General features: G+C 37.7%; 1 protein-coding gene across 1 annotated transcript; it reads left to right on the top strand.

Moving 5' to 3' along the window:
* Nucleotides 1–5,078: 5,078 nt before the first annotated feature.
* LOC132236106 (disintegrin and metalloproteinase domain-containing protein 20-like) lies at nt 5,079–7,425 on the top strand. Its single transcript, XM_059699509.1, is given in 2 exon segments — nt 5,079–5,153; nt 5,155–7,425. Coding segments are annotated over 2 exon segments (2,346 nt in total).
* Nucleotides 7,426–26,558: the final 19,133 nt, after the last annotated feature.

Raw genomic sequence — 26,558 nt, 5'->3', positions numbered from 1 at the left:
CCTACTGAAGCTAAAGTGTTTATACTGTATACAAGAAACATGTAGGATGGAGATTAGTCACATTTATACCTATTGAAGAGTAGTGAGAAGTAAAGTTTGATGGAGATGGTGGAGTCACAATGAGGAGGACCTTTAACCAGTTGCCATGATCTATAGAACTGGGAGAGGCTTGCTGCTAGGTAACTAAATCTAGAATGTAATCAATCCAGAGACAAAAAAGGGGTGGTCTCAAATAAAAATACAAATTCTCAATGAACACAGATATAGCTAGAAAGGACCATGGAACCATTAAATTTTCTGCTGGTAAGTCACTCAAAAATTTTGTGTAAAGGTAAGTGACTTTACACAAAAAAGTGTAAAAATTTATGTATGACAGAATATATATATATATAGTTGAGAGTCTTTACCAAGTATTCATGTCTTGAGGGGAATCTATGACATTTATTATTTCTTATTCTAGTAATTTTTACTTGGTTGAAAGGTACAAAACTGTTTTTTTGGATAGTTACTCATATTTTGGAAAACTGTGACTTAGGTTATGAATAATAGTGAAAAGGGAGGTGGTAATTAAGGCACTGGGATTGGCCATTTGACAAAACTGTGGGGGGATATAAACAAATTTATCAATTATCTTATGCATATATTAGTATCTATAATAATAAAAGCATAATATGCTAATTAGACCGAACATCCTTTCTGATGAAGCAGGGGCTGTGAGGGCTAAGGCAAGCCACTGTGGCTGTGAGGGCCGAGCCCCTTGCATGAATTTCATGCATCGGGCCTCTAGTGTACCATAATATTCAATCAGCAATAGACAGTGGTGGTACTGGACGGGAGAAGTACTATGGGTTTCAGTGGTTCTCAACCTTCTGGCCCTTTAAACACAGTTCCTCATGTTGTGACCCAACCATAAAATTATTTTTGTTGCTACTTCATAACTGCTGCTACTGTTATGGATCATAATGTAAATATCTGATATGCAGGATGGTCTTAGGCGACCCCAGTGAAAGGGTCATTTGACCACCAAAGAGGTCGCGACCCACAGGTTGAGAACCGCTGGGTTAAATGGATGTGACTTAAATGTGTTTATATTTCATTATATTATTATAAAGAAGAAAAATTTTTAGCACTATGTAAAATATAATAAAATCAAACTATAAGGGTAGCAATTTGAGATGGGAGTGTACTGAAGACAAAACAAAATACCTTCAGAAATGCAAAGGAAATTAATAATCCCAAAAGGATGGAGGAAAGCTTCAGGAGGGTGAGTAATAATTTCTCACAGGGCACAAACATCTGAATCCCCACAGTTTTAGGGTTGCAAGATAATTTCAATCTTCATATAGGTATATTTATGTGATACACAAATTATGTGATAAACAATATATATATTTTATTTGAAAAATAAATATACAACAATATTTGCCTCAATAATACAAACATATTAGCACATATTTGTGAAAATGAGAAATCGTATACAAGCCCAATGTCTTTGACAAAACTGATTTGTTACTTTCTTTCATGAACACAATATTAATAAAACCATGTGATCTGTAGGCACCGGGCTACACAGTTGGGGAACTTAAATGAATAATGCAGATCTAAATAAATTAATAGTCTCAAGCACAAACTCGGACAGAGTGGTTGGGGCAAAGATACACATTAGAAATTTGTCAAATTGCATTCAGTAATTTACATATCCAACCTAGCTTTTACTTATAGCATGAATATCAACAGTCATCTAAAGATCATTAACTACTGAGAGTGGTTAAAGTAAGAACATCAAAGCCCCTGTCCAAATTGAAAAAATACAGGAAAGATAATTCTGTCCTGACTTAATTTTTAAATCCACTTCCCTAGTAGGTAATATAAAAATGAAAAATGCCCAACTAAGGTTCATTCCTCTTCTGGATTATGTACTCATCCTGCTTGATTTTTGTTTTATCTTCATTACCTTGAAATCTTTCCTCTGGAATATCTTGTTCTGTATTTTATAATGTCTTCCTTACTATGTTCATACTTTTTTTCATGGAAAACTATTATTTTCCGACTTAATTCTACTAAACCTACATGACAACAATGTGAAGCCAAATTGATACTTTGACCCTTACAGTTTTGCAGAATTGGACGTAAAAAAAAAAAATACAGAAAGGAATCAGGACAAGTAACAATTTGTTTTTCCCCAACATATGGCCTATTTGCTAAAAATAACAATGAATAGCAAAGCCTTAACACATTAATTAAATTATAAGCAAATCTTGGTTTAAAGCATTTCAAAATTAACAGGGTATTTTCACATATGATATATGGACCAGAAATTATATCTGTTAAATTCGAAGTCCTTTAAATCGAGGTCGGCAAATTGAGGGTTTACTGTACTGCATTTACCTATGCTGCCAACTTGATGTGAATCCTTGGCTTCAATTCCTTATTTGTAGAATTAGACTGTCTTACAACCTTAAATAATAAATTATTTTGTCACATTCCTCAAGAACAATATTTTGAAATGCTTCCTTATATCATTTTTCTTAATGTCTTTAATATTCAGAGGTGGGAAAAAGTAGATTTACAGATGTGAGTGCAAACACAGTTTATTCATATATAGTTATATCAGGGTTTTACTGTACTCTCATTCTCCACAACCACATCACAAATACAACTAAACAAAGGAACAACAATCATTCTGAACCACATGAAATATAGCCTACCACAAGTCCTACACTAAGGATATAAAGAAGCCACTGACACTGGTAGGAGGAGCAGAGACACTGCATAGGCTGGCCCCACATGCATGTGTGGCAGATAAAACTTCCCTAACTGAGTGAAGGGAATAGAATACAAATCCAGGTAGCATAGAGAGTTCCAAACAAGATAAACCCAAAGAAGACCACACTAAGACACATCATAATTAAAATTCAAAAGGTTAAAGAGATAAAAATCTTAAAAGCAGCAAGAGAAAAGCAGTTACTTACCTACAAGGGAGCTCCCATAAGACACTCAGCTGATTTCTCAACAGAAACCTGCCAAAAGAATTGGCAAGAAATATCTAGAGTGATGAAAAGCAAGGACCTGTAACCAAGATTATTCTGCCCAGCAGCGCTATTATATAGAGTTGAAGGACATATAAACAGCTTCCAGAGACAGAAAAAGATAAGAGTCACCAACACCAAACCAATATTACATGAAGTGTTAAAGGGAGAAGAAGAAAAAGAAGAAGAATGGACTAAAAATATGAACAAAAAATGTTAATAAATACATACCTATCAACAATTGAATTTAAAAAAATAAACACACTAAATAAAGGAAAAGCAGAACAGAAACAAACTCATAAAAGAGAACATTTTGATGGTTGTCAGACGGGAGGTGGGTAGGACAGTTTGATTAAAAAGGTGAAGGAATACAGAAATACAAATTGGTACTAACAGAATAGTCATGGAGATGTAGACTATAGCAAGGGGAATATAGTCAATAATCCTATATAATAAAAGCCTAATATGCAAATTGTCCTCTTGGGTGGTGGTTCCACTGAGAGTTCCACCTGGAGTTCATGAGGAGTTCCACCGCTTGCAATGACATGTGCTGACCACCAGTGGGCAGCATGGCACACGGCAGGTGTCTGCTACAGGACACTGGCAGCAGGCGACAGTGGAGGCGCTGCTGGCCCCAATGGGCCCCAACAAGAGCAGGACCATGAAGGGATGGTGGAGCAGGTGAAGGGGCAGCACCAGGTCAAGGTGGATACCAGCAGGGATCTGATCGCCCCACAGACAGCGACCAGCTGCAGTGGTGAGGGGCAGGGCTTCCTGGGTCCAGGGACTGAAGGAGCTGGGCGGAGGACCAAGCCCCAATTGACCACCCTGCAGGTGGGGTTATGGAGCAGCTGAGGGGGTCATCCCCAGGCCAAGGCCGGGTGCCATGTGGGGTTAGGGGGCTGCAAAAATGGGGTCACAATCTGGGGCTGTGAGCTGGAGCCACCCCTAGGAACCCCACCCATGCACAAATTTGTCCACTGGGTCTCTACTATTCAAATAACAATGAATGCATTTTATCAGATGGGGGTGAGATTTATCAATATAATCACTTAGTAAGTTTTATAAGTTCTAATCTATGGGGTGTACTCCTAAAACTAATATATAATACTAGAGGCCCAGTGCATGCATTTGTGCATGGGTGGGGTCCATCTGACCTCGCCTGATCAGGGCCGATCAGGCCAAACCAGCTGGTGGGGAGGGGCCATGGGTGGTTGGCCAGCCTGCCCAGCCCTCTTTTCAAACTCCTGGTCAAACTCCCAGTCCAGGGGACAATTTGCACATTATTATTTTATTATATAGGATTATATAGGATTGTATGATAACTATATTGAACAATAAAAAATATTTTAAAAAATAATAAAAACAAAAGGAAATTGAAAAGAAAAACTACATATTAATATTTACATCAAGTCAAAAAATATAAATAAAGAATCCCTCTCAAACATGACATATGTTCACCTTTCCATTAAGACCCTTTGTTTTCTATATTTATTGTGAAATTGTTTACACATGTTCATGTAATTAAACAACAGTATAATTAAAACCTATGTATCATTCATCTAGGTTCAAAAGGTGTTATTTTATGCTCAATCACTATTTTTTGTGCACCCACAATCTCACACTGCCTTACTATTTCTTTTTTCTTAATATGCATATATAGATTTTTAGAGATAGAAGAAGGAAGAGGAAGAGAGATATAGAAACCTCTATGACAGAGAAACATGGATAGATTATCTCCTGCATGCCCCTTACTGGGGATAGACCCCAAATCCCAGGCGTGTTCCCTGACCAGAAATTGAACCAATGACCACAGTCAACCAACTCAGACACATGGGCTGGGTTCCCTTAAAATTTCTTAAAGGCAAATGTATGCAGTATTCTGAGTCATGTCTTAAACAAGACACTAATCCGTTTAAAACTAGTCTTTTTCTTCCTCCTCCACCTTGGCCTGCTCATAAGCCCCAAACCTGTCTCTACTCCTCTTTTTATTTTCTCTTTCAGTGTGCTCCTCTAATATGAGCCTGCCAGAGAACAGATTCAAAGTCAATGTTGAACACCCAGCTCAGAGGGAACAGTGATGCTTCCTGCCCGTCCTATTTTGCCCTCACCAATGGCTGTGTATGGTGGCTCCATAATGGCTGTGAGTGAGGCCCTGGTGTGTGTGAGGAACACTCTCCTGCCACTCTGGCTGGGGGTGATTCTGTTCCCATATGGATGGTTCCAGGTTGTGCTCTCCCAACGCCATGGTCCCCCAGAAGTGGTGATTCCCTTGAAGGTAACAGGCACTGGCTTTGGCATGAAGACTAAAGACTGGCTCTCTTACAGAATGCAATTTGGGGGTCGGAATCAGGTCATACACATTAAGGTCAACAAGCATTTTCTATCCAGACATTTCCCAGTGTTTACCTACTCGGACCAGGGCGCTCTCCTTGAGGACCAGCCTTATATCCAGAATGACTGCTACTATCATGGTTACGTGGAGGGGGACCCAGAATCCCTGGTTGCCCTCAGTACCTGTTTGGGAGGTTTTCAAGGAATATTACAGACAAATGACATTGTTTATGAAATAGAGCCCAAGAGACTTTCTACCACATTTGAACATCTTTTATTTAGAATGAAGAGTGAAGAGACACAGTTGCCACCCATGAAATGTGGATTAACAGATGAAGAAATAGCAAGACAATTGAAATTTCAGGAGAGTGCTAATTTCACTTTGATGCAGAGTGGGTATGAAGGCTGGTGGACACACCACCGACTTCTTGAACTGGCAGTGGTGGTGGACCACTATCGCTATCTTCATCACCGAAGTAACACCACAGCAGTGCAGTATGAAGTATTAAGTGTAGTCAATGGAGCACATAAGTTTTTAAAGTCATTGGATGTTGATGTGGTTTTAATGGGACTTGAGGTCTGGACTGAAAAAAAACCCATTTTAATAAAAAAAAGTGGTCTCATAGAAGCATTTTGCAATTGGAAGAAAGCTAGCTTTAATAAGCGCATTCCCCATGATGTTGCACACCTTTTTGTAAAGCAAGGCTATGGTATCGATCTTGGCTTATCCTTTGTTGGAACAGTATGTAACTCTAATTATAACTGTGGAGTTGATAGTTTCAGGTATGATAATGTGCATTCTTCTGCATATACTGTGGCACATGAGATTGGTCATAATTTGGGTATGCTTCATGATGACAAAACTTGTACATGTGGACATAATCAATGCATAATGTATGCATATCCAACAAGTGCAACTAGATTCAGCAACTGCAGTTATGCCAGCTTCATGAACAACATTGCAAGTCAAACTTGTTTGTACTTTCCATCAAATACTGGGAACATCTTCACACTTGCACGGTGTGGGAACAGTGTGGTCGAAGAAGGAGAAGAGTGTGACTGTGGCGCTTTACATTTGTGTATGAAAGATCCGTGCTGTGAGTCCAACTGCACTCTCAGCGTTGGGGCTGCTTGTGCTTCTGGCCTTTGTTGCAAAAACTGCCAGATCCTGCCCACAGGAGAAGTTTGCAGACAAGACGAAAATGACTGTGATCTCCCAGAGTGGTGCAATGGGACATCCCACCATTGTCCAGAGGATGTGTACTTGCAGAATGGAATGCCATGCAAGGGCGGTGGCTACTGCTATGAAAAGAGATGCAATATCCGTGAAGCGCAGTGTAGGAACATTTTTGGCAAAGAGGCCAAGAGTGCAAATCAGAGTTGTTACACAGAAATGAACACCCGAGGTGACCGTTTTGGGAACTGTGGTTTAATGAACGGTGTGTACATAAAATGTAGCACTTTAGATACCTTGTGCGGAAGGATTCAGTGTGATAATGTGATACAAATTCCCCTTCTAAGGGATCATTCTACTGTGCATTGGACTCACTTCAATGGCGCCACCTGCTGGGGTACCGACTACCACTTCGGGATGACAGAACCTGACATTGGTGATGTGAAAGATGGGACAGCGTGTGGGCCAGAACATGTCTGCGTCAAAAGGAGGTGTTATCATAGGGCACATCTGACATTTTTTTGTTCACCTAAGACCTGCAATCTGAAAGGAGTCTGCAACAACAAACAGCACTGCCATTGCAACTCGGACTGGGACCCTCCCAAATGCCTGAAAAGAGGCAGTGGAGGTAGTGTTGATAGTGGGCCACCCCCTCGGTATAAAAGGAAGAAAATGAGGCAAAGAACCAATTCCCTGATTCTACTTTGGTACATTATTTTTATTATGTTGTTATGCTGCTTAATTTTGTGTTTTCTGGCACACAAAAGAAGAGATAAGAGAAAACAGCCTAATGTGTCACCTACACATGAGTATGAAGAACAAAATGTCAAGGCTTTACCTACAGAAAAAGAGCAAGATGTTCCAATTTCATCTAAGGAAGAACAGTGAAATGTTCTACTGCATTTTAGGGAAAAAAGCAATAATTTATAATTTCAAAAACGAAGTCCGGTCTTTTCCAATTTTCAATGTACTAAATTTTAGTCTCCTGGGTGCAGAATTGGTAGAATGTGTCACAAAACATTGGCATAATGCCTGAATAATTTTATTATTTGGGATCATAAAACATTGTCCATGAAACAATTAGGAAAATACCCTAAATCCTAGATTATTGCTGTTTTTCATTATTTTAAATAGGTAGTATTTAATTGTTCATGAAACTACTTTCTATGTGTTTCCTGAGAAAAGGTACAGCTAATGGATAATGTCCATTTGTCTCAATTCTAACCATCCTTCCCATTTGTACTCTGCTTTGTCACACAGGGAATGCAAACATAGAAATTGCATTTCTTCTTTGCCAGTCCTCTCATTATAAGTTTCTGCAATAGGTGACAACTAGAGGGAGACTGGAAATGTCAGAAATTTTTGATTATTATTTATTCCAGTCATGACTAATAAACAAGGCTAGTCATTACAAAGATTGTAACTTACAGCCTGCACATTATTGCTATAAATACTACAGGGGAGCAAAAATGTACATTTACCATCATGAGTAAGCAAAACAGAGTTTTGTGGTTTTTTAATTTAAATTCTTTATTGCTTAAAGTATTTCATAAGTCTTCTTTTTCCCCACAAACCTCTCCCCGGCTGCTCACACCCCCAGCACGTGCCCTCACCTCCCTTCTGTCTGTGACCATTGGTTATGTTCCTATGCATGCATACAAGTCCTTTGGTTGATCTCTTATCACCCTCCACCAACCCTCCCCTGATTCCCCTGTGAAGTTTGATGCCTGTTCAGTGCTTCTCTGTCTCTGGCTCAATATCTGTTCATCAGCTTATGTTGCTTATTATATCCCACAAATGAGTGAGATCAAGTGATATTTGTTTTTCTCCTACTGGCTTATTTCCCTTAGCATAATGCTCTCCAGGTCCATCTATGCTATTACAAAGAGTAAGAGTTCCCTCTTTTTTACCACAGAATATTATGCCATTGTGTAGATGTACCTCAGTTTTCTAATCCACTCATCTGCTGATGGGCACTTAGGATGTTTCTAAATCTTAGCTATTGTAAAACGTGCTGCTGTGAACATAGGGGTGCCTAAGTCCTTTGTGATTGGTGTTTCTGATTTCTTGGGATATATTCCTAGAAGTGGATTAATTGGTCAAATGGGAGTTCCAGTTTTAATTTTTTGAGGAATCTCCTTATTGTTTTCCACAGTGGCTGCACCAGTCTGCATTCCCACCAGCAGTGCACAAGGGTTCCTTTTTCTCCACATCCTTGCCAGCACTTGTCATTTGTTGATTTGTTGATGATAGCCATTCTGACAGGTGTGAGATGGTACCGCATTGTTGTTTTGATTTGCATCTCTGGGATTATTGATGACTCTGAAAATGTTTTCATATGTCTTTTATCCTTCTATATGTCCTCTTTCAAAAGATGTCTATTTAGGTTTTTTGCCCATTGTTTTATTGGATTGTTTCTCTTTTTTTGTAAAGTTGTATGAATTTCCTATAAATTTTGCAGATTAAACCCCTATCAGAGATAACATTAGCAAATATGTTCTCCCCTGCAGTGGGCTTTCTTCTTGTTTTGTTGATGTTCTCTTTTGCTGTGCAGAAGCTTTTTATTTTGATAAAGTCCCTTTTGTTTATCTTCTCCTCAGTGGCCATTGTCCTTGGAACTGTATTGGTAAAGATACTGCTATGACATTTGTCTGCTATTTTACTGCCTATTAATTCTTCTAAAATTTTTATGGTTTCCCATCTTACATTTAAGTCCTTTATCCATTTTGAGTTTATTTTTGTGTATGGTGTAAGTTGGTCATCTAATTTCATTTTTTTTGCATGTATCTGTCCAATTTTCCCAACACCATTAATTGAAGAGATTGTCTTGACTCCATTGTATGCTCTTGCCTCATTTGTCAAATACTTATTGAGCGTGATAGCTTTGATCAATTTCTGGGTTGTCTGTTCGGTTCCCTTGGTCTATATGTCTGTTCTTGTGCCAGTATCAGGCAGTTTTGAGAACAATGGATTTGTAATATAGCTTGATAATGGTGTTGTGATCCCTCCAACTTTGTTCTTCTTTCTCAGGATTGCTGCAGCTATTCCGGGTCTTTTTTTGTTCCATATGAATTTTTGGAGAGTTGGTTCTAGGTCTGTGAAATATGCCATTGGTACCTTAATGGAGATTGCATTAAATCTATAGATTGTTTTGAGCAGTATGACCATTTTAATGATGTTGATTCTACCAGTCCTTAAAAAGGGTATATTCTTCCATTTGTTTATGTCTTCCTCTATTTCTTTTTTCAACATCCTGTACTTTTCTGAGTACAGGTCTTATACCTCCTTAGCTAAGTTTATTCCTAGGTATCTTAATTTTTTGTTGCAATGGTAAATGGGATTTTTTTTTAGTTTCTCTTTCTATGAGTTCATTATTAGTGTATAAAAAATCCATAGATTTATGGGTGTTAATTTTGTATCCTTCTATATTGCCAAGTGCATTTATTAAGTCTAATAGTCTTTTGATGGAGTATTTAAGGTTTTTCTAGGTACAATACCATGTCATCTGTGAATAATGATAGCTTTACTTCTTCTTTTCCAATTTGTATGCCTTTCATTTCTTCTTCTTGTCTGATCACTATTGCTGGCATTTCCAGTACTATGTTGATCAGGAGAGGTGAAAGTGGGCATCACTGTCTTGTCCCTGTTTTGGAGGGAAATGGTTTTAGTTTTTGCCCATTGAGTATGATGTTGGCTGTAGGATTGTCACATAAGGTTTTTATTATCTTGAGGTATGATCCCTCTAGTCCCACTTTGTTGAGAATTTTTATCAGGAAATGGTGTTGGAATTTGTCAAATCAATTGATATGATTATGCGATTTTTGTGTTTTAATTTTTTTATGTGATGTGTCACATTTATTGATTTGAGGATATTGTACCAGCCTTGCATCCCCAGAATAAATCCCACTTGTCATGGTGTATGGTCTTTCTAATGTAATGCTGGATCCAACTTGCTATAATTTTGTTGAGGATTTTAGCATCTATGTTCATCAGGGATATTGGCTTGCAATTCTCTTTCTTTGCAGTGTCTTTATCTGGTTTTGGGATTAGGGTAATGCTGGTTTCATGGAAAAAAACTTGCAAGTGTTCCTACCTCTTGACCTTTTTGGAATACTCTGAGAAAGATAGGTTTTAGTTCTTCTTTCAATAATTGGTGAAACTCCCCTGTGACGCCATCAGGTCCAGGGCTTTTGTTTGCAGGATTTTTTTGTACTACTGCTTCAATTTCATCAGTAGTTATCAAGATATTTCAGTTTTTTGATACTACCTTTTTGAGTTTTGGTAGATTGTATTTTTCTAGAAATACATCCATTTCATCTAGGTCATCCAGTTTGTTGGAGTATAATTGTTTGTAGTATTTTTTACAATCTTTTGTATGTCTGTGAGGTTGTTTGTTACTTCACCTCTTTTATTTCTGATTTTGGTTATTTGAAACCTCTCTCTTTGATTCTTGATGAGCCAGGCTAGAGGTCCATCAATCTTGTTTTATCCTTTCAAAGAACCAGCTCTTAGTTTTATTGATCATTTGTATTATTTTTGTTTGTTTGTTTCTATGGAGTTTATTTCCATTCAGATCCTTATTACTTCCTTTCTCCTGATTATTCTGGGCTTTTCTTATTACTCTGTTTCTAATTTCTTAAGGTGTAGGGTTAGATAATTTTTTACCATTTCTTTTTGTTTGTTTTTTGACCTAGGCCTGTAGAGCTATAAACTTCCCCCTCAACACTGTGTCCCATAGATTTTGGATTGTCATGTTTTCATTGTCATTTGTTTCCAGGATGCTTTTTATATCTTCTTTGATCTATTTGGTAACTCACTCATTGACTCATTACATGCTATTTAGTCTCCAAGTGTTTTATTTTTTTCATTGTTTTTATTGTAGTTGATTTCTAATTTTATGCCATTTTGATCTTAGAAGAAGCTTGATATGATTTCTGTCTTCTTGAATTTGAAGAGACTTTGCCTGCATCCTAAAATGTGGTCTATCCTTGAAAATGTCCTATGTGCGCAAGAGAAGAATGTGCATTCTGTAGCTTCTGGTTGAAATGTTCTGAAGGTATTCGTTCCATCTGACTCACTGACCTAGTAAGTCATTTAGGATTGCTGTTTCTTTGCTGATTTATTGTTTAGAAGATTTATCCAGTAGTGTTAATTGGGTATAAAATTCCCCTTTTATGATTGTATTGCTGCCAATCTCTCCCTTGACATCTTCCAGAAATTTATTTATGTATTTGGGTGCTCCTGTATCGGGTGCATATGTGTTTACCAGAGTTATATCCTCTTTTTGAATTGCTCCCTTTAGTATTATGAAGTGGCCCTCTTTATCTCTTGTTATGGCCTTCACTCTGAGGACTATTTTGTCAGATATAAGTATTGCCACCCCAGCTTTTTTCTCATTTCCATTTGTCTGAAAACTTATTTTACATACCTTCACTATCAGTCTGTGTGAGTCTTTTTTTCTGAGGTGGGTCTGTTGTAGACCGTAAATATATGGGTCATGTTTTCTTATCCATTCAGCTACCCTATGTCTTTTGATTGGAGAATTTAATCCATTTTCATTTAATTTTATTATTGATAGGTACTTGCTGGTCACCATTTTTATTCTGTATGCCTGTGTTCCTTCATCCCTTTTTATATCTTCTTTTTACAGCAGTCCCTTTAGCATTTCTTGCTTTGCTGCCTTAGTAGTAATAAACTCCTTTAGACCTATTTTGTCTGTAAAGCTCCTGATTTCACCTTCAATTTTGAATGATAGCCTTTGTGAGTATAATATTCTTGGATTCAGTCCCTTGCTTTGCATACTTTTATTTTTCCTACCATTCCCTTCTGGCCTCATGTGTTTCTGTTAAGAAATCAATTGATAGTCCAATGGGAGATCCCTTATAGTAACTTTCTGTCTCTCTCTGACATCCTTTAAGATTCTAACTTTGTTATTGATCTTTGCCAATTTAATTATGATATGTCTTTTTGGTGGTCATTTTGGATTCATCTTGTTTGGGACTCTCTGTGCTTCTTGGACTTTTGTGGCTTTTTTCTTCTCAAATCAGGGCAGTTTTGTGTCATTATTTCTTCCAACAAGTTTCTATTCCGTGTTGCACTTCCTCTCCTTCTGACACCCCTATTAGGCAAATTTTACTTCATTTCATATTGGCCCAAAGCTCTCTTAGGCTCTTCTCCTGCTTTTTAAGTTTTCTTTCTAGTTACTGCTGTGCATGGGTGGCTTTTTATCTCTTGTCTTCTATTGTCTTCTGACTCACTGATGAGGTTCTCAGCTTCTCGTGGTCTACTTTGTATTGTATTCATTATTACAACTATGTCATTCTTTATTTCCTCTTGATTCTTCTTCATTTCCTCTTGATTTTTACACATGTCGTTGAATTTGTCTTCCATCCTTTTCAGTGTCCTTATAGCCATTGCTCTGAATTCTTTCTCAAACAAATTACATGACTCCATTTCATTCGTTCTTTTTTCTGTAATTCTTCCTTTTCTTTTGAATGGAGGTTGTCTCTGTGTCTCCCCATTTTTTCTGTTCCTTTGTGATTGTTTCTATGTTAGATCAAACTGCTATGCCACCTAGGTTTACTTTAAATTTGTCTTATAATAATAGGTGTTTTGTGGGACCCAGTGGTGCAATCTTTCTGGTCTTCTGGGCTGGGTAATCTAGGAATGTCCCCACTTGGGATATTTGTGTTTTCTTGGGTCAGTTGCATCTTGAGTGTTATTGTCCCATTCATGGATGGAGTCTCCTCTTGAGCTGTCTGGTTTTATGGCTAGCTCTCTACCATGTTGAGTGAACAGCACAAAATACAACTCAACAAGATATAACACAAAGGGAACAAAACACAAATGTACTCATTACACCAATAACCCCAATATAAGTGATCACCAGAAAAAAAAGTAATTAGGAGAAAGAAAAGAGACCAAAAATGATACCGAAGGAAAAAAAGAAAGGTAATAGAGAAAAGAAAGTAAAAGGCAGGAAAACTTTACATAGGGAGAAAACACCAAAGAACAAACAGAGAAACCAAAAAATGCAAAGAACAAACACCCAGAAAAGTGTGTGTGTGGAGGGGGGGGGTGCAGAATCTGTAGAGGCAGAGTTTATGTACAGAAAGTAAGGTTAGGAAATTGAATTAATAGAGGGAGGATCTCGATTCAGTATAGAGGAGGTAGAATGAGAATGAGAGAACAAGAAGAAAACAGAATAAAAGAAAATTAAAAATAATAAAATGTTAAAAAGATAAAATAATAAAAATAGAATGAAGAAAAAATAATACAAAGAAATAAAAAATGAAAAATAAGAAAATTTAAAAAAATTTAATTCAAGAGATAATAATAAAAGAAAGATGGCCGTTCATTTCACCTGAGTTTTAATGCCCCAAGTGGTCTGGTTTAAGACCTCATTCTTCTGTTCTGTGTGCTGCTTCCCTGTTTCCTGTTAGGTATTCAGCACCATTTTAAAAATCCAAGCTATCCACCACTTCTCTGTTTGTGTCTATCTTCACAGCCTTGGCTGCAAGCAGGTGGGACCAATCAGGTTAGGCGGTGCCCACTTAACCTGTCTGTCTGCTGTCAATCTTAATCACTCAAGCAGCTGTTTCTGACAGGGCCATAGGTAGGTAGGGTGCTGTATTGCATTCTGGGACTGACAGGCCTCTCTTCAACCCAGTCCCTGAGGGCTCTTTGGGGATAGTCAGAGTTTTTTGTCATTTGTACAGCTCAGGGTATAGTCTGGGTGTGGCTCTATTAGCTGCCCTGAAGCTTCTGAGAGGTGCTGACTCTTCAGGAGAAAAATGGGTGCTTAGGTTTGGAGGGTCTGGAATGTCTCAGTGCTGAATTCCTGGTCACCTCTCCCCAAGCCACTCTCCTCCACAGCCTCTCCCCAGACTCCACAAGTCTGCACCTCCACCTGCACCACAGCCAAGGGTGAGTGTTTCTGAAAGGTCCAATGAACTGGGTTTAGCATATAAAAACAAAGTCAAAATACAGTGGGGCCTCGTCTTAGTAGTGTCCCGACTAACGAGTTTTTTGAGATACCAGCTGTCTCTCGGCTGATTTTTTGCATTGAGTTGACAGAGTAATTTGAGTTAACGAGCTCCTTAAGGAGCTCAGTCTCGGAACGAATTAAACTGGTAAGTCAAGGCCCCACTGTAGAGGCAAAACAACCTTGTGACTGCTAACTTCTCTAACCCCAGCACCACAGAGCTGGGACAGTTCTTCAGGCGGACACTCTGGGCTGAACCTCTCGCAGTTGTGGACTTAGATCTAGAATCCCCTGCCGCCAGCATCCCTGTGAATTTCTTCTCCACACTTGTATGTTATGCCTGTCCCCAAGGTATGAAGACTTGGTGCCCTGAGGCTTCCTTATGATACTCTCAGTTACTTAATCCAGCGACTCTGCCCAGATCCCTGATCCTACCATTCTCCAGGAATCCTCTGCCCTTCCTGGCTGTGAATTGTCTCACCAGCTGTGTCTACTTCACCAATTCTCTGTGGATGCTACTCAATATAGATGAGGGGTGGGCAAACTTTTTGACTCGAGGGCCACAATGGGTTCTTAAACTGGACCGGAGGGCCGGAACAAAAGCATGGATGGAGTGTTTGTGTGAACTAATATAAATTCAAAGTAAACATCATTACATAAAAGGGTACGGTCTTTTTTTTTTTTAGTTTTATTCATTTCAAACGGGCTGGATCCGGCCCGCAGGCCGTAGTTTGCCCACGGTTGATATAGATGCTCCTTCTATCTGCTCTGGAATAAGGCTCTGGATACAACTGCCTATTTGGCTGCCTTTTTTCTTTCTTTTTTTGAGGTTAATTTTTTATTATTTATTAACTAGTGGCCTGGTGTACGGAATTCATGCACAGGCCGGGGGGTGTCCTTTAGCCTTGTCTGTACCCTCTCCAATCCGTGACCCCTCAGGAGATGTCCGACTGCCGGTTTAGGCCCAATACCCTAAACTGGCAGTCGGACATCTCTGTCACAATCCAGGACCGCTGGCTCCTAACTGCTCACCTGCCTGCCTGCCTGATCGCCCCTAACCATTCTGTCAGCTGGCCTGATAGCCCCCAACTAACCCCCCCCCACACCGGCCTGATCATTCCCAACTGCCCCCCACTAGCCTGCTTGCTCCCAACTGTCTCCACCCGCCAGCCTGCTTGCCTCCAACTGCCCCCCCCCACTGGCCTTCTCACCCCCAACTGCCATCCCATGCCAGCCTGCCCTCCACCAACTGCCCCCCTGCCAGCCTGCTCATCCCCCACTGCCCCCCACCACCCTGTTTGCCCCCCATTGCCCCACCTGCTGGCCTACTTGCCCCCAACAGCCCTTCCCCTCCCCCCCCACCCCCCCCCGCCGGCCTGATCGCCCCTAACCACCTCTGCCTCTGCCCTGCCACCATGGCTTTGTCCAGAAGGACGTCCAGTCTCCAGGTCTCCCGGTCTAAATAGCATATTACCCTTTTATTAGTATAGATTACTGTACTATTTTCCATACAAATGATTATAAACCTACTTTTGCCCACCTCTGATAACAACTTGCAACTTTCTCTGACTAGCTTATTTCACTTACATAACACTATCCAGGCCCTTTCAAGCTGTCCCAAAGGGTAAAAGATCCTTCTTTCTTAAACTGCAGAGTAGTATTCCATGGTGGAAATGTACCACAGCTTTTTTATCCAATCATCTACTGATGGGCACTAGGGCTGATTCCAGATTTTAGCTCTTGTAAATAGTTTTGCTATAAATATGAGGGTACATATATTTTTTTCTGATAGAAGTTTCAGGATTCTTAGGAGGATATATACCTACAATTCAGATCCATGGGTCAAATGGCAGCTCTATTTTTAAATTATTTTTAAGGGAATCCCATACTTGTTTTCCATAGGGGTGGCACCAGTCTGCATTCCCACCAGCAGTGTACTAGGGTTCCCTTTTATCTTTCATGAAGTCTTTCAATTTTGTAATTTGCCTTTCTCTAATAATTGCAATGCTTGCCATTTTATTCCACCCATTATATTTATCTGGCCCATACCTTCTAAAATATTATGAATCTGGAAGCCTCTCTATACTTTGAGTACAACCTGAAAAATTATCTAATAGTTAATATTTTCTGGATCACCAGATAAACCCCCCAAAATATCAGAAAATAACAGAACAAGAAACTAATTATATAAATCAGAGCTCAACTATTTTCTCAGAAAACCATTTAAAATAGTGCATGATTTTTTAACTTCTCCCAGATTACTTTTTCCCTACATAGTGGACTAATTGACTGTAGATAATTATTTATTACTGAAATCATTAGCAAACATCTATATCTCCTTAATGTACACCTCTCAATATGCTCCTTAACTAATCAAATAGACTCATATGAAAATGTGTTTTGAATATAGATAGGTGGAATCTTTTAGTACTTATGTAACCACCCCACCCCCCTGCCCCTATCGCTCACATTTTATACATGGGCACATGTAGTTATTTATCTGGAACAATCTAAGACACAAAATTTTACATATTTGTGTATTAGGGTTTTACTCTGGCCCAAAGTTAATAAACTAAAATATGTGAATCACAATTTCTGTGAATGTCCAAAATAAATGAAACAACAAACTATAGAAACTCAACAAATCAATGACTAACATAGTCTTTAATAAATAAATAATTTTCAAGTATTTATTGGTCACCAAGAAAAAATCCATACAATAACTAGTACATCATTTATACCTGGGTAAAGACTTGTAAGCAATATAAAATGAACAGTCAATTTTTAAAAAAAGAAAAGCACATGGTGCAATAAATTTAGCTAGATTAATCCTTAGTATATTCTTCTAATTAAGAGTAGATTATATAGAAAATTGGATAGGGCCAAATTTTTCTAAAAATGCATATATGTATCCCTCCTACTCACTTATTTACCCCTCCTACTCATTTAATGAATGTTACTACAGAACCATTAAATTGAGCCAAAGTAATTAAAAACCTCACTGTCAAATTTAATTATTTAGGACCTATTTGTAACCAAAGCTGTGGAAAAATGAGAAAATCCAATGAGGGAAAAGTAAAAGTCTGCATTTACTAAAATGGACTGTATTTAGGGTAATAGAAAGACAGTGGCAGACAATGCCAGATAAAATCTCCTCTCTGTCCCACAGATAAACTTTCAAAGATACTAAATAACTACTAGTAAATTGTTTCTATGGTTTATCCCAGCCCACCTGCTAAGTGCTCATCTGCAGACTGTCCAGATGAGCATTTTCATCTCCTAGCTAGTTAATTTACTAATTAAATTTATTCCCACATCCTTTGTTTTATTAACCTCTCTCTTCCTCTAAATTTTACATTTGTCTTTTCTTGCTGACAATTTAATCCTATTCTCCCTTTGATATGAAGTAGCTTTGTATGCAGATTTTTAATGTCTATGATATTATTTTACATTCAAAAGAGATTTCTAGATGATTAGTGATATGTGGTTTCTTTTGAGAAGGTTTTATAGTGTTGGCAATTTTTCCCCTGGAATTTTAAGTATTCAATAATATGATTCAGTGTTAAGGAAATAATCTGGAAACGATGATCTGAGTGAAAGTCCTGCAGGTGTTTCAACTGTGAATAGAGAGCGCATAGGATGAGTGTAAGAAAGGTCGTTGGACTTTTTCACTTTTAAAGAGAAATTGGAAATAAGCTCGGATGGAGGTGGTGAAACCCCAAAGTTAATGAACTTTAGACAGTTGCATGGTGTGTAGCTGAGAAAGTCTTATTGCTAACTGGCTAAATATAAAATGTCATTAAATGAGAGACAGAAGGGAAGGGATTTATATTTCCCTTTACCATATGAAGTCTCAAAAATCTTTGTTCATAATGATGGGTGGTACAAACTATAGGCAGGTTGGTCCATAGTCCAAGAGAAGATCTTGACAACCACTAATTTTCTCCTAAGTCATTCAAGAAGGTGATCTACAAAGCTGAGAAGCACCCTGTTTTTGTGCATGCATAAATACACACACATACACACACACACACACACACACACACACACACACACACACACACACACCAGGATCTTTTCCTGTTAGGTTGTTCAAATCTTGATAAGGATCCCATTCTTTTCTATTTTATTTCATTGAGATCCACTTAAATATGTTCTTTTTAAAAAATATTTTTTATTGATTTCCAAGAGGAAGGGAGATGTAGAGAGAGAGAAACATCAATGATGAGAGAATCATTAATCGGCTGCCTCTTGCACGTCCCCAACTGGGGATGGAGCCCACAGCCCGGGCATGTGCCCTTGACCAGAGTTGAGCCTGGGACCCTTCAATCTGCAGGCCAATGCTCTATCCACTGAACCAAAGCAGCAGGGCTGAAATATGTTCTTAATAGGTTGTTACAGTTGAGGATACACTGAGTAGGCCATGAATGAAAGTGAGGGAGATGTGGTAACTAAAATTCATCCCACAGGGAAGAAGAATAAAGTATAAAGGATGCATAGAAAGTCTAAGTCTGACAGTGTGCCTGAGGTTAAAGCCAACAGTAAGTTAGCATATTAATACAGAAAGAATCATTGGAAGGCCAATGGACTTTGATATTCACCAGGGCTGAAAATCAGCATAATATTGCCCTGCTATGGGCTCAATGTCTCAAGGCAATTCCCTAACCTGGTAATCCTTTTACAGTTTACCAAACTTTACCTTTGATATGCCTATATGCATTGCTAAAGGGCAAATGTGTATTCAAGTAAATAAATAGCAGACCAGGCCAAAATTTGGTGTGCCTCTTCAAGAAAGAGGTCTCCACCTGGCCCCCCATGCCTTCTAAATTCATATTTCTTATATAGCATTTTCATTTGTGTGTCAGCCCCTTCTTCAGATACTGGATCCGGCCATGAAGGTTGTGGCAACAGTGTAATTTGTAGCTATACTACTATTACAGGCATTACTACACTGAGAATGTTGTTGTATTCTTTCAGGAGATTAGTCTTTAGAGTCATTAAATACAATAATGTACTGAGGACAATATATTTTAGCTTAAAAAATATTGGGCATCTTTTTTTCTCTTATTGCCTGATCCCAAATTGATGTCTAATGAATAAATCATGTCACAGATTTATATGGGCTAAGATAATTCTCAACAGTGCAATAGTATTCATTTAACAATGCCTTTACATCACAACATTACTCAATACTCTATAGCAAGAATACAGCCAATGTATATCAATAGAGAAGAAATTAGGGTATTGGGATTTTATTCACAATTTTGAGATGTTTATGCTCAAAGGTTTCCTCTAGTCATCATGAGTTATTTTTGTGTTTTTGGCAATGAGTAATTCTTGGTTTATCATTTGAACTATCATGATTGAAAGTCAGCAGTAAGAACTTATGAAAACAAAAACAACATAGAATTTGAGCCCCATGCTCTGTGCATTAATAAAGACATTAGAAATTCAGAAAGTTATGAAACTTGTGGATAAAAAGAGGACAAAGGCCCTAACTGGTTTGGCTCAGTGGATAGGGTGTTGGCCTGGGGACTAAAGGATCTCTCCTGGTTTCTATTCAGGTGAAGGGTACATGAGTGGGTTGCCAACTTGATCCACAGTGTGGGGTGTGCAGGAGGTAGGCGATCCATGACTCTCCCATCATGGATGTTTCTATATATCTCTTCCACTCCCTTCCTCTCTGAAATCAATATATATATTTTCTAACAGGACAAAGTATTTAAGTATAATTGTGTTTGAAATAAGTATCTGTTTATAACATCAACCTTCAGGCTGTGGTGTCAGGGTATCTCATTTTAATTCTGATTATTTTTTTCTTTTTAAGCATCCTCCTAAATATAGTTTGACGTTTTTCCAGGTAGTGTAAGCAGTTTGTTGTAGCAGTGAGTTTTGTTTGTTTTATTCCATTGTGTCTACATTATTTTCAATATTAAAATGAAATGTATTTAAGAAACAAATGGGAGAACTAAGAAAAAATAGTAAAACTATAAGAAAAGTTCTTTTAGAGAGTAGAAGTGAATTTAAATTTAGACATTTAATTACAACTGTGGTAAAGAGTGCAGATGGAAGAACTTGTGGATAATAAAAGTAAATTCTTCTTTCACTTATCAGAATTTGAAGCTAATTAATAGTGCTGATATTTTTAAGTAAAAAAATGTTTGACTTGGGAAAGTAGTTCTTTATAAAATGTAATTTTTTTCATGATTTTAAGATCATCTTTGTTTTATTTAAGTAGAGGAAAGTAACCATTACATAGTACTCCAGCAATTAATAAATCCTATTTCCTGTAAATTCAATAATATTTTTAGAGTGTTACTATTTTATTTTTATATATTATTTCTTGTTGATAGTATTATAGATATCACCCATCCCCTCTCCCCCTCTCCCATTACCCTCCTCCTCTCCTCAAGTTCACCTACCCCCCTCAGGTCATCACTACCCTTTTGCCCATGTCCATGGGTAATGCATATAAATATATACTTTCTTAGGTTTATCTGTTCTTGTCCCCCAAACCCACATCAAGTTATGTCAGTCTGTCTCATGCCTCCCTGCTTTGGGTCTTATTTTATTGGTCAATTCATTTTGTTCATTAGAATCCACCAATGTCCTCTTTGGAGAAATATCTATTCAGGTCTTCTTTTTTAGTCTGTCTTCCTTTTGTTGAGTTATATGAATGCTTTCTATATTTTGGATATTAACACCTTACCAGATGTATTATTAGCAAATATGCTCTCTCTTTCAGTGGGTTACCTTTTCAATTTGACGGTGCTTTCTTTTGCTGTGCAGAAACTTTTTATTTTGATGGAGTCCTATTTGTTTATTTTCTCCTTAGTTTCCTTTGCCCTAGGAGATGTTTCTGTAAACATATTGTTACGTGAGATGTCTCAGATTTTACTGCTATGTTGTCTTCTAAGCTTTTTATGATTTCATGCCTTATATTTAAGTTTATTTTACCCACCTTGAGTTTATTCTTAGGTATGGTGTAAGTTGTTGGTCGGGTTTCATCATTTTGCATGTGTCTGTCCAGTTTTTCCAGCACCATTTGTTGAAGAGGCTGTCTTTACTCCATTGTATGTTCTTACCTCCTTTGTCAATATTAATTGACCATAGTAGTGTGGGTCAATTTCTGGGGTCTCTTTTCTGACCCATTGGTTGGTCTATATTCCTGTTCTTGTGCCAATACCAGGCTGTTTGGATTATAATGCTTTGTAGAATAGTTTTATATCTGGTATTGTGATCCCTCCTATTTCGTTCTTCTTTCTCAAGATTGCTGCAGCTATTCGGGGTCTTTTATGGTTCCATATAAATTTTTTGAGTATTTTTTCTAGCTCTGTGGAGTATGCCATTGGTATTTTAATAGGGATTGCATTGGATTTGTAGATTGATTTGTGTAGTATAGGCATTTTAATGATGTTATTTCTTCCAATCCATGAACATGGCATACACTTCCATTTGTTTGTGTCTTTCTCTACCTTTTTTCCAATGTCCTATGGTTTTCCAAGTATAGGTCTTTAACCTCCTTGTTTAAGTTTATTCTTAGGTATCTTAATTTTTTTGTTGCAATGGTAAATGTGATTTTTTTTTTAGTTTCTTTTTCTGAGAGTTCATTATTGGTGTATAAAAATGACTTTGATTTGTGGATGTTAATATTGTATCTGCTACCTTGTGAATTCATTTATTAAGTCTAGTCATTTCCTGGTGAAGTCTTGAAGTTTTCTATGTACAATATCATGTCATCTGTGAATAATGGAAGTTTTACTACCTCTTTCCTATTTGAATGCCTTTTATTCTTTTTGTCTGATTGCTATAACTAGGACATCCAGTACTATGTTAAATAGTAGTGGTGAAAGTGGACATCTTTGTCTTGTTCCTGTTCTTAGGGAAAATGCTTTTAGTTTTTTCCCTTTGAGTTTTATGTTGTCTGTAGGTTTGTCATGTATGGCCTTTATTATGCTAAGACCCAATACTTTTATTTCCATTTTACTGGATATGATTATCAAAAAAAGGGTGCTTGATTTTGTTGAATGTTTTTTCTGTTCTATTGCTATGATCATGTGGTTTTTGTCTTTCAATTTGTTTATATGATGTATCACATTTATTGATTTGTGAATATTGTATCTATCTTGCATCCCTGGAATAAATCCCACCTGGTCATAGTGTATGATCTTTTAAATATATTTCTGGATGTGATTTGCTAATATTTTCTTGTGGATTTTTTATTTAATTTATTTATTAATTTCAGAGAGGAAGGAAGAGAGAGAGATTGAAACATGAATGATGAGAGTGCTACCTTCTGCACAACCATACTGGGGTTCAAGCACACAGCCCAGGCATGTGTCCTGACTGGGAATTAAGCCATGACCCCATAGTTCATTGATTGATGCTTAACCACTGAGACACACCAGCTGGACTTGTTGATGATTTTGCCATGTCTGCTCATCAAGGATATTGACTTTTAACTTTCTTTCTCTATAGTGTCTTTAACTGGTTTTGGAATTAGGATAATGCTGGCTTCATAAAAAGAGCTTAGAAGTGTTACTCTTGACTTTTTTGGAAAAGTTTGAGGAGGAAGGGTGTTATTTCTTCTTTGGATGTTTGGTACATTTCACCTGTAACTCCATCGTTCCAGGCTTTTGTTTTCTGGAAGTATTTAAATTACTGCTTCAATTTCATCTATTGTTTTTGACCTACTTGGGTATTTTGATTCTTCCTGACTGACTTTGAAAGACTGTATATTTCCAGGAATTTGTCCATTTCACCCCGGTTGTCCAGTTTGTGGGCACATAGTTGTTCATAGTATTTGCTTACAATCCTTTGTATTTCTGTGGTGTCTATTGTTATATTGCCTATTTCATTTCTGATTTTATTTATTTCAGTCTTCTCTTTTTGTTTCTCATTGAGTCTGGCTAGGGGTTCATCAATCTTGTTTATTTTTTCAAAGAGCCTGTTGGAATTATTGAACTTTTGTACTGATTTCTTTAGCCTCTGTGTCATTTATTTCTACTCTGATCTTTATTATTTCCTTCCTTTTACTTACTCTGAGCTTTTCTTGTTGTTCTCTTTCTAGTTCATTTAGTTGTAAGGTTAGATAGTTTATTAGTGTTTTAACTTGTTTTGTGAGGTAGGCCTATAATGCTATAAACTTCCCTCTCAGGACTGCCTTCACCATGTGCCATAGTTTGGAAGTAGTTGTCTGTTCATTTTTATTTTTTTCCAAAAAATATTTTAATTTTTTGCTTGATCTCATCGGTAACCCATTCATTGTTTAATATCATGCTGTTTAGCTTCCATGTATTTGAGTGGTTTTGATTTTTTATGTTGTAGTTGATATCTAACTTCATGCCATCATGATCTAAGATGGTGCTTGGTATTATATCAACCTTCTTGAATTTTTATAGATTTATTCTGTACCCTAACAAGTGGTCTATCTTTGAAAATGTTCCATGTGCACTTGAGAAGAATATATATATTGTTGCTTTGGGGTTAAATGTTCTGTAAATATTGGTTAGATCCATCTGATCTAGTGTGTCATTTAAGGCCTCTATTTTCTTGTTAATTTTTTGCCTGGAAGATCTATCCAATGATGTCAGTGTGGTGTTAAAGTCCCCAGTATGACTGTATTGCTGTCAATTTATCTCTTAAAGTCCATCAAGAGTTTTTTAATATACTAGGATGCTACTATACTAGGTGCATATGTGTTTATAAGAATTATATTTTCTTATTGAATCATTCCCTTTAGTATTATGAAGTGGTATTCTTTGTTTCTTGTTTTGGTCTTTGTTTTGAAGTCTTTTTTTGTTTGATATGAGTATTGCTACTTCAGCTTTTGTTCACTTCCCATTTGGATGGAATATATTTTCCCTTCACACTCAGTCTGTATGAGTCTTTTATTCTGAGGTGGTTCTCTCATAGATAATATCTATATATCTATATATATATCTATATATATATCTATATATATGTGTGTATATATATATATATATATATATATATATATATAGATAGATATATCATGTTTTCTTATCCATTCAAACACCCTTTGTCTTTTGTCTAGAGCATTTAGTCCATTTACATTTAAGGTTATTATGGATAGGTATTTATTTATTGCCATTTTAAATTTCTTTATTCCTATGGTGCTCTCTTTCTCCTTTTCTTCTTCTTAAAGCTGTTCCTTTAACATTTCTTGCATTGCTTGTTTGGTGGAAATGTACTCCTTCAACATTTTTTGGTCTGGAAAGCTTTTTATTTAACTTGCATTTTAAATGATAGCCTCACTGGAAATAGTACTCTTGTATTTTGGCCCTTGCTTTTCATTATTTTAAGTACTTCATGCCACTTCCTTCTGGCTTGAAGTGTTTCTCTTGAGAAGTCTGTTTCTCTGTCTATCTTGCTGCCTTTAAGATCCTTTCTTTGTCCTATTAATTTCCATTTTAATTATGATGTGTCTATGTGTGGGTCTCTTTGGGTTCATCTTGATTGGGACTCTTTACATCCTGAACTTATGTGTCATTTTCCTTCACTCAGTTGAGGAAATTTTCTTTCATTATTTCTTTAAACAGGTTATCTAACCTTGCTCATTGTCTACCCTCTCTAGTATTCCTTTAATGCAGATGTTGTTACATTGCCCCTAACTCCCTTAAGCTATCGTTCTGCTTTTAATTTCTTTTTTCTATTTGCTGCTCTTATTGAGTATTTATTTCTACCTTGTCTTCCCAATCACTGATTCGGTCCTCTACTTCATCCAGTTTACTTTTAATCCCATCCAGTGTGTTCTTCATATCACCCAGATATGTCATTCTTCATTTCTGTCTGATTCTTATTAATGGCCTCTATTTCTCTTTTCATGCTCCGGTAATTTGCACTAAGTTCATTAATCAGATTTATAACTTTTGTTTTAAAATCATGTCTTATGTGTTGCTTACATCCATTTCATTTAGTTCTTTTTCTAGAGATTCTTTTATATTTGGGGATTATTTTGTTGTCTGCCCATTTTAGCTATCTTTTTGTATTTGTTTCAGTGTATTATAGATCTGCTATGCCTCCCAGTCTTCGTTGGATGACCTTATGTAGAAAGTCTCTTGAGGGTTCCAGTGGTGTACTCTCTTAGTTCACCTGAACTGGATGCTCTAGGATTGCCCCTTGTGTGTGTTGTTTGGGCTCTACTGTTGTAAATGGTACTTGGTTGTTGATGTCCCATGTGTAGGAGGGATCTCCCCTTTGACTTGCTGCCAGGGAGGTTTGACCCCAATGTTGTTGTGCCAGCTGTTCAATGGTCAGGGTCTCCTTAGTTTGGAGGCTGGGTCTGCCTAGAGTCTCCCACTGTGATGGGCCCTGTTCTGAGCTGTACTTCTTTCACCCATGGAGTTGGTCCTCCAGGTGTTAGCTGCAGGCGTTTATGGGTCCCGCTGGATTTTGCTCACTGAACAGTCTGAGTTGGTGTCTGTGGTGGGGAACCAAACTGTTCTTTCTTACTAATTAGGTTTTCCAAAGACCCAAAGCCTCTAGTGAACCACCTCTGCCTGCAGACTGATTGGATTCAGTCTTGAAGAGACCTCAGGCCATCTTCCAGGGATAGGGTGAAAGATTTCCCAATAGGGTGGGATAATTGCTTCAGCCTGGAGGATAATTGTTATTCTCAGTCTCTTAATGGGCCTCAGAAACTCCACAGGGTGAGTCAGGAAATTTTACAATAGAGTGGGTCAGCTGTCTTCCACTCAGGCAAAATGTCAAGATAATACATGTTTAACTGAGAAAGATGGCCTCCACTGCATGAGAGCATGACTTACCACAGGAAACCAAGGTGTCTGCCTTCTGAGCTTTAACCCCAGAGTTCCTGATCCTGGCTTCTGTTCAGAAAGCTCCAGTCTTCTCTGCCCTCCCTCTGTGAGAGGCCAAGATGAGTGGCTACACGGGGACGTTTGTGCTTGACCCATATAAGAGGGTGTATGCATTTCTAGCCTTCTCTCCCTGGCAGACTGCAACCCAGCTCTTTTATACAGACAGATTTTATGTGGGCTCCTTTATCAGTTCTGGT

This window comes from Myotis daubentonii, chromosome 5 (genome assembly GCF_963259705.1).
Source record: "Myotis daubentonii chromosome 5, mMyoDau2.1, whole genome shotgun sequence".
NCBI classification, from domain to species: domain Eukaryota; kingdom Metazoa; phylum Chordata; class Mammalia; order Chiroptera; family Vespertilionidae; genus Myotis; species Myotis daubentonii.
Note: the sequence above shows the minus strand (reverse complement) of the source record. Positions and strands in the feature narration are given on the sequence as shown.